General features: G+C 32.4%; 2 protein-coding genes and 1 non-coding gene across 3 annotated transcripts; all 3 read left to right on the top strand.

Moving 5' to 3' along the window:
• Positions 1 to 872: 872 nt before the first annotated feature.
• Positions 873 to 5,219, top strand: ALDH3J4 (aldehyde dehydrogenase family 3 member J4). Its single transcript, NM_001367175.1, has 10 exons — positions 873 to 1,102; positions 1,227 to 1,295; positions 1,368 to 1,464; positions 1,615 to 1,821; positions 1,924 to 2,048; positions 3,248 to 3,352; positions 3,431 to 3,603; positions 3,785 to 3,875; positions 3,971 to 4,120; positions 4,472 to 5,219. The coding sequence occupies exons 1-10, from the start codon at positions 902 to 904 to the stop codon at positions 4,736 to 4,738; spliced, it is 1,485 nt and encodes a 494-aa protein (NP_001354104.1). The 5' UTR covers positions 873 to 901; the 3' UTR covers positions 4,739 to 5,219.
• Positions 5,220 to 8,542: 3,323 nt separating this feature from the next.
• On the top strand, positions 8,543 to 15,609 carry LOC100814940 (origin of replication complex subunit 1A). The gene is made up of 16 exons (XM_006597196.4): positions 8,543 to 9,530; positions 9,617 to 9,752; positions 10,440 to 10,592; positions 10,690 to 10,830; positions 10,917 to 11,068; positions 11,149 to 11,248; positions 11,365 to 11,487; positions 11,575 to 11,736; positions 11,830 to 11,887; positions 12,044 to 12,222; positions 12,338 to 12,452; positions 13,160 to 13,230; positions 13,747 to 13,842; positions 14,315 to 14,391; positions 14,546 to 14,629; positions 15,216 to 15,609. Exons 1-16 carry the CDS (start codon positions 8,680 to 8,682, stop codon positions 15,280 to 15,282), a joined length of 2,565 nt encoding a protein of 854 aa, XP_006597259.1. The 5' UTR covers positions 8,543 to 8,679; the 3' UTR covers positions 15,283 to 15,609.
• On the top strand, positions 10,500 to 10,577 carry LOC112999660 (small nucleolar RNA snoR28). The gene has a single exon (XR_003264870.1). It is a non-coding gene; the product is annotated as a small nucleolar RNA snoR28 (small nucleolar RNA).
• Positions 15,610 to 16,167: the final 558 nt, after the last annotated feature.

Raw genomic sequence — 16,167 nt, 5'->3', positions numbered from 1 at the left:
AAGCAACTGAAATCTAATTAAATAGAATAAAATCGGAAAGATCAAAATTAAGACAAAATTATAAGCTAGTTAATAAATGTAAAATAATAATAAAAAGACATATTATTTGATTATAAATATAAAAATTAAAATCATAATAATTTTTTTATTGAGACAAATTAAATTTTAAAATATTTCTAGGGACAAAAACACATATTTTTTATTTTCTTTTTTGTCAAACATATTATTTATTATATCTATCACTAGTAAAAAGTAATTTTTGTTCCTAAATTTGGTGAAAATATTTTCTTTCTTTGCCAAACATATTATTTATTATATCTATCACTAGTAAAAGGTAATTTTTGTCCCTAAATTTGGTGAGCATTGTGATATTAGTCTCTAAACCTAAAAAATATCAAATAAATTCTTGAAATGTGAAATAAATGATCAAACTTGATTATTTACTTTTATTTTAGTCTTTCAACATGTGTTAATATTATCATTTAAGCTATTTTTTTAATTTTGAACTAATGTGATTATCATTTTATATTTTTAAGGATTAATTAATATTTTCTTATAAGTTTCCATCCTACAGACTATGAGAATAATCTTCTATATGAACTTAATCATACTTAAAAAATTGTCATTTTTTAACCCACATTCTTTCTCACAAAAATGTATATTATGAACTGAATTATACTTATTGGATCTAAAAGGACTATTTATTCTTTTTATTTCTATCAAAACCTTTTGCACAAGATAGTTACAATGTTGACCACAATTTTTTTTTCTATAGAACGTGTCCGGTGAGAACAATTTATTGCGGCCGGTTGTTAACCAAATAGAATCTTGGTGGTGAAAGTATATATACTACTAGTCGCAGTGAAGTAGCTAGGGGCACATCAAATTCTTTATTTATAACATGGAGTACTCTGTGGAAACTTTGGAAAGAGATCTTAAGAACACGAGGAAATACTACGGGAGTGGAAAAACAAAGGAAGCACCATGGAGAGAATCACAGCTTAAAGGGTTGCACAATTTTCTCGTGGAAAAAGAGGAAGAAATTGTGACGGCCCTCAAGCATGATTTGGGGAAGCATTACGTGGAGGCTTTTAGAGACGAGGTGTGTTTGATTTGATCATTTTTATGTGAATAATGAACGTGATGAAATCATCCAAGTCCTGTTGTTAAATTCTACGTGGGATTTAATTTTCGTTTCTAAATTAATCCATGATGATTACTCGCAGCTTGGAACATTAATGAAGACCTTAAACTTGGCAACCAAGTCTTTGAAAAATTGGATGGCGGGGAAAGAGGTGAGGTTGCTCAAAGACCTTGTGAACAAGATTTTTTTAAAATTCCATTACTAACTTCGATGTTTGTCACAGGCAAAGCTGCCACGAATAGCACTGCTCTCAAGTGCAGAAATAGTTCCTGAGCCACTTGGTCTTGTTCTCATAATCTCATCATGGAACTTTCCCTTTGGTTAGTTGATTCAAAATGAAAGTTTAAGTTCAAAAGGTTCTTCTAAAAGTAGCATATAGGATCTCTTAAAAGATCCCCGTCCACAAGTGATATATATAGTCTAATAATTAAAATATTAAAGTATGTGTTATTAATGGTTTTATAAAACAGGACTTTCCTTGGAGCCACTGATCGGAGCAGTAGCTGCTGGGAACAGTGTGGTTCTAAAGCCTTCAGAGTTGTCCCCTACTTGCTCTTCTCTTTTAGCCACTTTCCTCCCAACTTACTTGGACAATAATGCCATTAAGGTCATCCAAGGTGGACCAGAAGTGGGGAAGCTACTCTTGCAGCAAAGATGGGACAAGATTTTCTTCACAGGTTAACCTTAATTTCTCAATCATAATCCTGACTCTCGGTCATAACTCATAAATCAACCTTTGATGAGATTTTTTTTTAACGTATGATATGATCCAATACTAGGAAGTGCAAGGGTGGGGCGGATTGTTATGTCTGCAGCAGCTGTGCATCTGACGCCTGTGACTTTGGAGTTAGGTGGAAAATGTCCAGCACTAATTGACTCTCTTTCTTCTTCTTGGGACAAAGAGGTAGATATTGTCATTAAAATTTTATTTTATTCACTTGATTATAAAATTTGTTTTCATTTTTTATTTATTTCATTAAAATGATTTTTTAATCAAAAAAATATTTCAATTTATTATATTTTTATAATCTTATATATTATCTTTTAAAATATAATATATAGGATTAATTAAAATATACGTACTTATATAAGTTTTATTTTTATTTTACATATTATATTTTTATAATCTTACGTATTTTTATTGTATTATTCAAAACTTATTTTATACAATAAAAATATAATATAAATTTTATCTTTAATGTATATTTTTTATACAAATTATAATTTTATAAAATGACAATATTTTATCATCGTTTAAAATATTTTTATATGTGATTTAATGACAATATTTTTAACCTATATTAAGATATTCTTGTTATTTATTATAATTATTTTTTATTTATACTTAACTTTATTTAATCAAATATGTAAAATTTTTAAAGAATTAAATTATATAGTAAAAATAGGTAACTAAATAAAATGATATTATTTTATATATTTTAAAATATTTTATGTATGTGATTTATTAATAGTACTTTTTTTATCTATATTATAATATGTAACATGAATATTTTCATATAGATAAAAATATTTTCATTAAATCACAAGTATTATTTTAAAAGATAGATATAATATATAAAATAAAAATAAAACTTATATAAATATACATATTATAATTTATTTAAAAATAAAATTCAATCTTATATATTATATTTAAAAGAATAATAAATTAAAAAAGAATAATATTTGAATTTTAAATTATTTTTACATAAAACTTATATTAATATTATATTTTACACTAAATATTCAAATAAATACTTACCATATTAATAAAGGAACGTGTTTCTCACACTTTATGATTCTAATCATTCCTTAAACATTTTTAAATTTCTTATTTTTTTTAAAAATATTGATCAAATTTTTAATTTAATCAACATTTAAAATTTAACCGTTAACTATCAAAATCAACACTAAGAACTTGGGTAATAAATTTTAAAATACAGCGGAATAAATTTTGTCATTAAGCCTATTTTATTTTGTGTGGTGGTGGCGGCTTAAAATCAAGTTGATTACATATTTATATAATTATTATATTTAAACAGTAAACTTGTGGCACAAAAAGAATTGCTAACTGGATGTTTCTTTTATTGAATGAACCACAAGGTGGCTGTGAAGCGAATTTTGGTGGCAAAATTTGGGTCTTGTGCTGGGCAAGCATGCATTGCAATCGATTATGTCCTTGTGGAGAAGAGTTTCAGTTCTACATTGGTACGAAGCTTGAAAGATTTTTTGAGCTTTTCTTATTTTGATATTGAAGCATGGCTCCACTCTTTTTATTTTATTTAGGTGACACTAATGAAGGAATGGATTAAGAAAATGTTTGGAGAAAACCCCAAAGCGTCCAACAGCATTGCAAGGATAGTTAATAAAAATCATTTCATGAGACTCCAGAACCTTCTCACTGAGCCAAGGGTCAAAGAATCGGTGGTTTATGGTGGTTCAATGGACGAAAATGACTTGTGAGTAGTACTCTTTTTCCTCTATTTTTTTGGCTACCAATACTCTCTTTTCTTAGTTGCTAGCTTCCAAGTTGTTTTTCCATTTTTAGCATAGGATCCTGTGAAGTTCACTTCCCACCTTAATGGGACAGACCAATTTTCTTTCACATTATTATCTTATCACCTAACAATTTTTGTACAGATTTATTGAACCGACAATATTGCTGGATCCGCCACTTGATTCAGCAGTCATGGCTGAGGAAATCTTTGGCCCTGTACTTCCAATAATCACCGTAAGATGCATAATTTTATTTTACTTTTTGTTTCGCATTAATAGTCCGGGAATGTGGCAATTGAAGTTTTATTTGTATTTTCCGGGCTTTTGCAGCTGGAGAAGATTGAAGACAGTGTTGAGTTCATAAGCTCGAGGCCTAAAGCTTTAGCTATTTATGCCTTCACGAAAAACCAAACTCTGCAGAGAAGAATGGTATCTGAAACATCATCAGGAAGTCTTGTATTCAACGATGCAATTCTACAAGTATTAATCTGCTGCTTGTCTCTTTCTTTATCTTATTTAATAAAGGCATTTTTTGAAACCTCACATTGACTAGTGATGCTAAAATAGAATATATGAGTGGATTTGAGTTAGGTCCAAAATTTATAGTAGTATTAGAGCTTATTCTAGGGATTGTTATTGTACCTAGTATATAAGTGGAGGCATGCTTATTAGAACAAGAACAGAAGGGAGAGAGGGGGGGGGGGGGGGGGGTGGTAAGACAAATTTATGTATGGTTGCATTGTACCATTTTTCAGTCGAATAATCATAAGCACATGCATTATGCATAGGCTGCTTGTGATTGAATGGTAACTAGTCTATATCTTTGTGTAGTACGTAGCGGATACCCTACCATTTGGAGGAGTTGGTGAATGTGGGTTTGGCAAGTACCATGGAAAGTTCTCCTTTGATGCGTTCAGTCACCATAAGGCTGTGGCTAGAAGAAGTTACTTGACTGATTTTTGGTTTAGGTTCCCTCCATGGACTCTTGATAAGCTCCAACTACTTGAGGTGTCTTACAATTTAGACTACCTTGGAATACTTCTAGTTCTGCTCGGCTTAAAGAAATCAAAACGGTCACTATTTCAGGCTTGTAACTGATGTGCATTATGTTCCTTCACTTATCTATTTCAAGTGAGCCCCTAATAAGGATTGGTGATTCCAAGCTAGTGTTAATTTCTAGGTTTATGATGCTTAAATAAGTGTGTTCTATTTGATTCTGTATGTGTTATATGCCTAGTTAGACTTGGGTAAGGCAAGGTTTGTATCAAGGATCTTTGATTCTACTTCTATTACTATTACTTTATACTGAAAATACCACAAAGAAGTAAAATAAATAAAAAATAAATAAGGAGAAGGATTTTGTGGATCCGTATATACCACTAGATTCAGAGAAGAAATCAGCCACAGAGACGTGTGGAACACCAGAAAAGGACATGACAGCACGCAAGCTTCACTAGCAAATGCCCTTTATCTTCAATTTGTAATGGTACGATGCGATTTATGCTAAGGACTATTCCCAACAGCAATGCAGTTCAAAATCAATACAATAGCACAAGCTATTAACTATCCGGAATTGCAGACATGTATTAGGTCCACTGTGTTTATTATCTCATGTGTCTAATGATAAGAAATAAATAACAAATAAATTAAATTTTCGATAAAAAAAAGAATCAGCTAGACCTACTGTTTTAATAATTTCCATAGCCCAATAAATAGTTCACTCTTTATTTGGTTTATTGGCTCCAATCTTATACAAACAAATAGTTTGAATGAACTTTAACAGTAAGAAAGAACATATATGTAGCAGAACAAAATACAAATAGAGAAGAAAAAGAAAACAACAATTAAAGTGATCTGGGTTCAAATCTGTGGGTAGTGGATGTTGGAAATGTGAATATAAAAAGCCATTTATGGGTCTTCACTCATCAGCTGCTATTAGGTGAAGACACGTGAAAGGACTTCTATATTATGTTTCTAACATGTTGTTATCTACTTGTCATGTTTCTAGTTGGACTCATAGAATAAGACCCCTGTGAACTGTGAAGTAACAATATCCGAAAAGCGAAGCAGATCACATCTAGATGGTGTATAAAAGAACTTGATGGTAACCCAAGACACTGGTTGCCTCTGGCTGTTTTTTTTCTTTTAATGTGAAAATGTGAAGCTAATTTCATTCGATTGTTTCTAAGTTGGTACTAGCATCAAATTTTATTTTTAGCCATGTTTTAGGTACAGGACCGTGCTAACTAGTCCAATTGGAAAACCGGTAAATTGGTCTAATATTTGGTCTAAATATATTAAACAAGCATTGAGAAAAACCGGCAAATACCAGGAAAAAATGGTTCATAACAAGCTAATGAAAATATTTAATATGACGCCGGTTTTGATTTTTTTAAAATGAAAATTTAACTTTAGTATTTGTCTTTTTTAAAAAAAAAATCTGAAGATAAACTTGCTTTTCTTAATAGATAGTGTTGTGTTTTCATTGAAATCTAGATATAAGTATTATAATATTTTTAATTTAAATTTTTTATATATACTTTGAGTGTTAAAAACCTATAAAATATATATTTTTTAAAATTTTTAGTGATATAAAATTATGTTTCTTTAATACTATTATTTTATATATTTTCAATTATTATTATATTCATACCAATTTATCATTGTTCGAAACGTTGAATCATGTTTAGGATTGAAGACAATGATTCAACCGTGTACAATAATGAGATTTGAAGGATACCAATAACCCATAACATATATTAATGGAACTGTTGAGCAGACCACATCACCACAACATAAAAATTCAGCATCGTCTTTTTTTTCTGTAAAAAAAAAACGCTATTCTGAAAAAAAATCGAGTGAGAGAAGACATCACTGTTTGCCCTTAGAATATAGTATCATCATTTAAAATATTAAAAGTGACATTTGACCTAGGTTCAAATGATTAAAAAAAAGTCCCTTTCATATCGAATTTGTTTTGCTCAAATTTTGTTCCAAAGTTGAACATATAGAACTTTTTGCGTAAGATCATTAACCAACAAGGTGTGATTACTCTGCCGGATTTCAACTTTTACGGTAAATGATGATCAATTTGATTTTTGTATTTTACATTTATTGTCAATTTAGTTCTCATATTATGAAAATGATCAATTTAATCTATAATTTTATAAATATAATGACAATTTAATCCTATCATCAGATTTTTTTTCATTTTCATTAATGTTTTGCTAATGTGACATGTAAAAGATAATGTGACAAATTCACATGGTGAAAAGTGAATGTCAGGTACACATTATATTAGATATGTATGAACTAAAATGTTAATTGGAGAATGTGCGTTTTTTTAATCTTTTATTAAGTTACAAAAAAAAAAAAAACTAATCTTTCATTTATCCTCTTTCTTTTTTACCTCTTGTAAGAGAGAGACTGGGTTGTGGCCTTTGGTTTGTGACTACCCTTTTCATTCGATTTCTCATTATGATTGATTGGAGATTGGCCTAATGAATGTTTGGATTGTACATGATCTATGTAAGGCTTGTAATGGATATGGTCAATTTCAAAAGATGTTTTATTTGGTATCCAAAAGAGGGTGTGAGGATGGTTTGACTCCATTTGATAATGATGAAGATGTATTAGTTATGTGTATTGAAAAAAATTTTATAGTTTAATGATACATGTGCATTTTTATATTCATAATGTTATTGTGGATCATTTTGTCATTAAGTTATATTTGTTAGAGGTCATTTTTTCGTTGCAAAATAAAGTATTGTCACGAAATTATGAAGAAAAACCTTTTTATCAAAATACTCATTACCTTTTGTAAATTTTAAAATTGAAATTAAAAAAATACTAACATTTTTGTCCAAAATACTATTGACTAGCATGAAACATCCCTTACACATGTTTATCACATAATCAAGGATATTCCACATTGGGACTCAATGCTAATTGGGACATAGGAAACTTTACAACAACATTAAATTGTTGATACATTAATGGAATTATGGACTAAATTGATCATTTATAAAATAAAAGGATGAATTTGTCAAGAGGGCAAAGTGTAACAATGAAATTGGTCATTTATCCAAATTTTAAATTACGTTTTAATTTTTTTAAAAAAAATTAGGTCTTTGATAAATTTTGTATTTGTTTTTTTATTAAGCCCATGCTAGGTCTAATAGGGACATAATTGAAAATTAAATAGAAATTTAGAAACTCAATTGAAAATAAAATTCAAAGATTTATTTAAAATAGTTCAAATACTTAATAAAAAAATTACCAACCTAGGCGAATATTCTCACACAGTCACACATGCAAATCATTATTCTCACTTTTGCAGATTGTAAACTTAGAATTTTCAAGTTCTTTAACTAGTTTAAAACTTGCATATATTCACAGTTTTTTTATTAGATTCTTGAATTATTTGTCCTTTTTTAAACATGTCGTTGGTATTTATTTTAGTTATAATGTAATATTAATTATTTTTTTACTAATACTCTTACTAAATATGATTTTAGTATTTTAATGTAATTAATACTAAGTTTAATTTTGTAAAATCATTATTATCTTTTATTTATTTAATAACTTTTTTTGGACCATGTAAAATAATTTTAAAAAGAGAAACAACAAAAGATTAATAAGTCTTTTTTAAAGAATTAAAAGAAAAAAAAATATGAGAAAGGAGGTTGAACAAAATAAGTGAATTATTATATATTCTTGATATTATTTTTGGTTTTCACAAATACAAAAATATTTAAATCTAAATTATTCATAATTTGCCACTCGACAATCGACATAGAAATATAAATAAATAAAAGGCGTGGATTGGGCCCGTTAATGCATAAGCCTCGGTGGCCCTAAGAATCATTACCAAAAAAACATATAATGTTCAAAGATGTCAAAAGGAGAGGGAACATTTGGCGCCATTTTTCATTGTTGTAAGCACGGTTGCAGTTGTTGTTGCTGCTCTGCTCACTCACTCCCTCCTTCCTTCACCAAACCCTAGCTAGCTCCACTCTTCCTCAATCCTCCATTCGTCAATGGCTGCAACTCCTTCCAAATTCCTTCAAACTCCCTCCAAACCCAAACTCCGATCCCAATCCAATCCCAAATCCTCGCCGGTTGTAACCCCCGACACTCCACAAACCCTATATCCTCGCAGATCCACGCGCGCCAAGTCCCTCCTCTTCGATGCTCCCAAGCCTCCCCACACACCGCTCGAAATCTCGCTCACAACTCCGAAGCGGAGGATACGACGATCCATCGATTGTGTCGATCAGGATTCCGGCGAAGATAAAGCCACAACCAGCAAAATTTCAGATAAAAATAAAGCTCCGGTCGTCGATGCGTCAAAGAAGAAGAAGAATGGGAAGAACTCAATTGAAGTTTCCTTTGCTCCGGTAACACCGGCTTCATCGGAAAAGGCATCCACGAGGAAGAGGGAGGGTGAGGGGGGTGTTGTTACCAGAGCTAAAAGAAGGAAATCGGAGAATCGTGAAAAGAGTGCAAAACTGCCTCAGAGGCGCGTGTATTACACAAAGGTGGTTTATGATGGAGGTGAGTTTGAATTGGGGGATGATGTTTATGTGAAGAGGAGAGAAGATGCTAGCTCCGATGACGAAGATCCCGAAATGGAGGAGTGTAGGATGTGTTTTTCCTCAAACGATGAGGTCATGATTGAGTGTGACGATTGTTTGGGTGGGTTTCATTTGAAATGCTTGAGGCCTCCATTGAAGGATGTTCCTGAAGGGGATTGGATCTGTGGGTTCTGCGAGGCTCGTAAGATGGGTATGGAAGTTCAGTTACCAAAGCCTCCAAAGGGTAAGAAACTAGTTAGGACTATGAGGGAGAAGCTCCTTTCCAGTGATTTGTGGTCTGGTCGTATTAAAAGGTATGGCATGTCTTTTGTTGTTGATTGGCAGCGTTTTCTTTTGTTCAATACCTAATTGTGTTCGTGTCCATTGGGCATGTGATTAGCATATGGAGAGAGGTGGATGACAACTATTGGTGTCGGGTGCGCTGGTATACAATCCCAGAAGAGACTTCTGTTGGGCGGCAACCTCATAACCTGAGGAGGGAGCTATATCGAACTAATGATTTTGCTGACATTGAGGTACTGGGTGTTAACTGTTTTGGTGGTTGTTGCATGTTGATAGTAAAATGCTAACGTGTGAAGTTTTTCTGGTTGAAATCTTTGGGTACATCTAGATGGCTTGAGTCTTCTTTTCCATACTAAATCAAGTCTAGTTCTTATTTAATAGATAATATCCATGGATAATAAAGAGTGGTTGCTTATTTTGATAGATGATTCAATTATTGATTAGTTTAGTTTATCTACAATCATGATAAAATCTTATTTGCCTTTACGGATCTTATAAAACCTTTACATCCAGGGTTGTTTGAATTGTTTTTTATCACAAGAAATGGAAGTTCTATTTTCCTGCTTAGCCGTTAAGTTAAGAACATAACGTGCAATCCCACACCCATGTTAATTTAAGTAGTCAGAAAAGAAGTTGAACAATTAAATTTCAACATCATGCTCCAGGAAATATGTTTGTCATTCGTGTCCACTATATTAGATATCAAATAAAGGAGAATTGGGATGTTATAATAATGAAACAGTTGATGCAGCTAACGACTACATTATAGGATGAAGTAAAAAAGTTATATCCTAAAATTTAACATAACTATTGGTGCTTTCATGGTTATTTTTTAATATTTCTATAGCCTCAGGTTAGGCATAATGTACTAGGAACTTATCCTCGTTTACTTTATCATGTTGCTCCCATATTTACTGCAGATGGAATCTGTCCTTAGACATTGCCATGTCATGACCCCCAAAGAATATGCTAAAGCTAGCGATGAGGGAGATGATGTTTTCTTATGTGAATATGAGTATGACATCCATTGGCACAGTTTCAAACGTCTTGCTGATATTGACAATGAAACAGAGGTAATCATGTCAGAATATTAGCGAGATCCTTCTTATGAAAGAAAGTAGTTGACCATTTAACAGTGCCAGTATTGATGAGTTTATTCTTGTATGCTAGAATGGTGAAGAGCATGACAGTGACGAAGACTGGAATGTTGACAAGGAATCAGACTCTGACACAGATGAAGATGTTGAATACGAAAAAGAAAATATTAAAAATACACAATCTAAGCCATCAACAAGCCATCACTTAGCTGCAGTATGAATATTATTGTTCACTTTGTAAGCATTTTCTTTTTTGGTATTTATGATTTCCCACAGAAAATAAATGTGTAAATGATACAGAATCTGCAGAAGGGACAGTTCTTTGGACTTCAAAAGATAGGCACAAAAACAATTCCACAGCATGTAAGATCGCACAAACAGACTGATCTTGAGAGAGCAAAGGCTACACTGTTGTTAGCGTCACTGCCAAAATCTTTACCTTGTAGAAATAAGTATGTTGAAGTTTGAAAATGATTTTAAATATTTTGTATATCTCTCTGAAGTTTAATAATCAAAACATGCTTTTATTTAGAGAAATGGAGGAGATAACTGCATTCATCAATGGTGCTCTTTCTGACAATCAATGTCTGGGACGTTGCCTCTACATTCATGGTGTTCCGGGAACTGGCAAGGTATCCTCGGTTGATCTTCTATATTGTTTCTTTAGTCTACTATATCCAATGAGGCTTTAACTTCTATCATAGAACAAATCTTGCTTCTTAGTCCTTTTATTCATGTCTAACTGCAGACAATGAGTGTACTATCAGTAATGAGAAGCTTGAAGTCAGAAGTTGATGCAGGAAACATCAAACCGTACACTTTTGTGGAGATTAATGGTCTGAAATTGGCATCACCCGAGAATATTTACAAGGTAAAGTTCATGAAGTATATAGTATCTTGTGCCTAGTTAGTCTTGATATTCCGAGGTCATTTTCTTATAGTCTTGATATTCTTTCAGGTTATTTATGAGGCACTAAATGGCCACAGGGTCAGCTGGAAAAAGGCTCTCCACTTGCTAAATGAGAGATTTGTAGAAGGAAAGAAAACCAGAGATGAGGCTGACCGGCCATGTATTTTGCTTATTGATGAACTTGATCTTCTAGTAACCAGAAACCAGTCGGTAATCTACAAATCCTACAACAGGAAACTTGTCATTAGGTCGCATTATTTAAAACATGCAATCACATTGTGATGAATTTTCCTTTTTTCACAGGTTCTGTACAATATTCTTGACTGGCCTACTAAGCCACATTCCAAGCTAATTGTCATAGGTAAGATAATGCATTTTTCAATTATTTTTTCAGTATTATGATCTCCCAGTTTTCTGAAGTAATTTAAAATAGTTGGAAAACAAGAATCCATATGATTATAACAATTTGATGCCTTTGTGCATTGCAAAAACTTATTCTTCAGTACTATCAATTCAGGGATAGCAAATACTATGGATCTTCCAGAGAAGTTACTTCCTCGTATATCAAGCCGAATGGGCATACAGAGGCTTTGCTTTGGCCCATATAATTATCAGCAGCTTCAAGAAATCATTTCAAGTCGCCTCAAGGGAATTGATGTATTTGAAAAGCAAGCTGTAGAATTTGCTTCAAGAAAGGTTAGTACTATGACATTGTGAAGATTGATTTCCTCTGATCTTTCATGTACAATGGGAACTTGTTTTGGTATTATAGCTCATTGGTTTACATCTAAAATGGTGTTTGATTATTCAGGTTGCAGCAATCTCTGGAGATGCACGTCGTGCTTTGGAGATATGCAGACGTGCAGCTGAAATAGCAGATTATCGTATGAAGAAGCTAATTTCTAATCCTGATTGTGTTACTGCAGGTATATGAGCATGTTTTATAAATTTTGCATGTCATCATGGTAGAAAGGAGGGATCACGAAATGTTTCCTGCTTTTTGACTTTTTGTCAATTAAAGTTTGTATTGTTTGTAAAACGGCATGCTTTCTTTATATATTATTTCTTGGCATTGTCTAGGATGTCAAGAAATATCTCTTTTTTGTGTCAATTGTCTTTTAATGGTATTTGCAAAATGCAATTGCAGAAGGCATATACTTTACATCTTAACTCTTTAATCACATTGATCATTGATCATATACGAAAGAAACAGCGTATGACCTTCTAATGCATTGCGTGATGGCTAGTTGGATGATTGCTATTTATCTTATTGTACACACTGTGCTTTAAACGACAGTCGCTCCATCTTGTATTATAGGCATAACAATAAAAAAGTATCGTTTGTTTGGGGTCTGCTCAGAAATTGCATGTATACTGGTGCTTGATATTACCATGAAATTATGAAAACCACGTGAACCGGATTTTTTAGCCTTATTTCTTCCAGACTTGTTATTCTACTGTTGCTAGGTGTGCAGCCTTGATGTTGATTTACAAATCTGACATTGATTATTTGAATTACGTTATTTACTCTAAAGTCTAAACTACGATCATCAACTGTATGCGTGAACTCCTTACTTCTGACTTTTGAGGCGGTGCTTCTGCCCACTAAAATTCATTTGCATATGTTCTTTAGGAAAGGGACTTGTTGGAATGGTAGATGTTGAAGCAGCCATTCAAGAAATGTTCCAAGCACCTCATATTCAAGTGAGTTGAAATTTGCAATGTGCTGATTATTTCTTGATACCATTTTTTTACTGAATGGTAGATGATGCCATAGGGCTTAGACAGTGAACGAAGTCTTGAGACATATAAGCTGACTCTGATTAAAGTACATTATTACAAATGTTGCTGATGTAACTTGGATGTGCACTTTAACAAATAGAAAACGTGATCTATTTCTTAAATTAAGGATTATAACATGAACGAATACCTTATTCTGTTATATATGATTGTGGGTTAGAGTTAATATGAGTGCTGTTTTAGTTCGTCATACTTGACTGATAATTTAGGAACCAGTCATTATAGGACACAGTAAAGAAGTAAAATAGGAAATCATTGTTATCACTGTCCTTTATATATGAGCCAGATTTTTCTCGCAAAAATGCATGAACTTAAATTATTTGATACAATCTCAAGCACCTTTAATACATTCGTTTATCTGGCAGAAAACTGCTGACATTTTTTCCCAATCTTACATTTACCCCATTCTTTCTTTTGAAGATGATGAAAAGCTGTTCCAGAGTTAGCAAAATTTTATTGACAGCAATGGTGCACGAGCTTTATAATACAGGAATGGGGGAAACCACTTTTGAAAAGGTAAGCTCCTGAAGGTTCTCCCTGTTATTTTTTTCTCGATTTGCATTCAGATTATCCGTAGAGTTCACACCTTTAAACCTTAGTCCCCAGCTTTTCACTTGAACAGCATTACATGAAGTGTTTTTTATGCATGCCATGCATATTTGATTAAGTTACAAAATCTCTAGGTGGCTTCAGGTTTTATATTCTAATATATGTTTTTTACACGAATAGAATTCATTAGAATCTAATTTGATCATTGTATTGGTTAACCAATATCCTTTTCATTAGAGTTTCACCTCGGTAATCCGTATTAATGAAGGTTTGCATTAAAGATTAATATAGATTACCAAAGTAAAATTCCATTTTTGATTTGAAAACACCAAAAGTCTTATGAATGAGTATCTAAGTTTTGTCGTATCCTTTCACCGATGCTATGCAAAAGGTTGATTTGTATAGTCGTCTTTACGTAAGGTTTTACTTTACAATGCAGTTGGCTATGAGGGTTTCATGCTTCTGTACCAGCAACGGAGAAGTGTTTCCTGGGTATGATACGCTCCTGCAAGTTGGGTAAGACTTCTATTGTTTTCTTTCTGCTCGAAATAGCATTATTGATATCGGAAGACAATATTGAACTCTGCAGGCCAAGTGTATATGCAATCCATGCTAATAATGTCCTATTAAATCTGACGTGTTTTTATTCCTTTTGTTTTTTCTTCTGCAGCTGTAGGCTTGGTGAATGCAGGATTATTTTATGTGAAGCAGGTGCCAAGCACAGGTGGCAAAAATTGCAGCTTAATTTCCCGAGGTTAGTTCTCAAAACCCCTATCATTTTTTCAGCTGATCCCACAGAAACAAATGACGGGATTATGGGTATTGCAGTTTTGATCTGAACACGATTTTGCTTTCTTTTGCATGCGAACTATAGTTGTATGTTTAGCCGTAGTCCAATAACCAAGGAATGAGTTTCGATGTTTTTAGAATTTAGACAACTAAAATTTTCAAGTTACTAACTCTTCCAATAAAATATTTTTTTTTCTAAACTTTTTTTTTTAAAAATTACTTATAAAATTATTTTACACTATCATCTGATCATAACTTGTGATCTATGAAATTTGTTGATTTTTATGATAATTATTCTAAAAGTTTATTAACTAACACATTAAACTCTTTTAGTTTAACTTAAATTTAGGAAAATAATAACTTATCTCTCAAAAAATTGAATAAAACAAGTAATTATTTCTTCGAAATAAACTCAACGAAAGCATACTAAGCAGCGACGATGTGGCAATATGTTTAGACCTAAATTTCTTATCTATACTACATTTACGAATTACGACCTACATATATGTTGGTTCCATTGATTTGACTGGTTTCATTTTACCCTTTGGCAGTGATGATGTTGCCTTTGCGCTGAGAGACTGCAAAGATCTGCCTTGGCTGTCAAAGTATCTAATGTAGGGATGAGAATTACGTTATGTTCACCAAATGTTGTTTGGTGGTGCGAGTGATTTAACATTCTCATCCCTTTTCCAAGGTTATGGAATTGATCCCCCTTTAAATTTAAAGTTCCAATATTTAAAAGCACTTAACTCCTTAGCGAGCAACCTGGTACAAAAGGAGATTAATTAGACTCACAAGTTTGCCACCTCATTATACAGAAAAAAAGGAACAATTACATTATGTTCCCCAGAACAATTTTGCCCAGAACTTGTATTTAAATTCTTTATGACTTGAATGATTTTCACGTCTCTGATACTTTAAAATAATATATCATTTGATGCTGTATCTCATGTTCAATCCTAAGTTTTTCATTTTTTTGCTTATAAAATTATTTTGAAACAAAAGTTAAGCCGAAAACTAGATATTGATAGCAAGATAGAAAATTCAACTCTAGTTGAATTTGATTGATTCTGATTCTCCCAACTTTAATAATAGATTAACAGATCATTTCACATTAGATTCTCCCAACTTTCTCTCAACAACGCCTCTAATCATTGTTCATTGTTGTCAGAGGTGATTTTCAAAGATGGTGTTTCAATATTTTTTCCCTTGTTGTTTCTCTATGGCCACCACCCCTTCTATGACATTCTCCCCAAATTTTTCGCCTTCCATGAATTCATGGTGGTTGTTGAGACCTTCCTTAAGAACTTTGGTCCCAAAGAAAAGGAAACCAAGGATGAAGCCTGATGATACAACTAGATCCAGCATAGGTGGACCTTGTGTAAGGAAATCCTCAATTTGGAGTTTGATTTCACACACAAGAGCCTCAACGAAGGCAAAGGGTTTCCTCTTCATTCCCTTAAAGCCATCGAAGCATCCAAGATGTTGAATCCTAGCTACCGC

Source organism: Glycine max, chromosome 15 (assembly GCF_000004515.6).
Source record: "Glycine max cultivar Williams 82 chromosome 15, Glycine_max_v4.0, whole genome shotgun sequence".
NCBI classification, from domain to species: domain Eukaryota; kingdom Viridiplantae; phylum Streptophyta; class Magnoliopsida; order Fabales; family Fabaceae; genus Glycine; species Glycine max.
The sequence above is the reverse complement of the archived record's forward strand: the minus strand, read 5'-3'. Positions and strand labels throughout refer to the sequence as shown.

Coding starts and splice junctions, on each gene's coding strand:
- ALDH3J4 (NM_001367175.1), top strand. CDS start 902: ATGGAGTACTCTGTGGAAACTTTGGAAAGAGATCTTAAGAACACGAGG. Junction 2,049..3,247: donor CTTCTTCTTGGGACAAAGAG/GTAGATATTGTC, acceptor ATGAACCACAAG/GTGGCTGTGAAGCGAATTTT. Junction 3,353..3,430: donor AGAGTTTCAGTTCTACATTG/GTACGAAGCTTG, acceptor TATTTTATTTAG/GTGACACTAATGAAGGAATG.
- LOC100814940 (XM_006597196.4), top strand. CDS start 8,680: ATGGCTGCAACTCCTTCCAAATTCCTTCAAACTCCCTCCAAACCCAAA. Junction 10,831..10,916: donor CAAGCCATCACTTAGCTGCA/GTATGAATATTA, acceptor TAAATGATACAG/AATCTGCAGAAGGGACAGTT. Junction 11,737..11,829: donor TAGTAACCAGAAACCAGTCG/GTAATCTACAAA, acceptor CTTTTTTCACAG/GTTCTGTACAATATTCTTGA.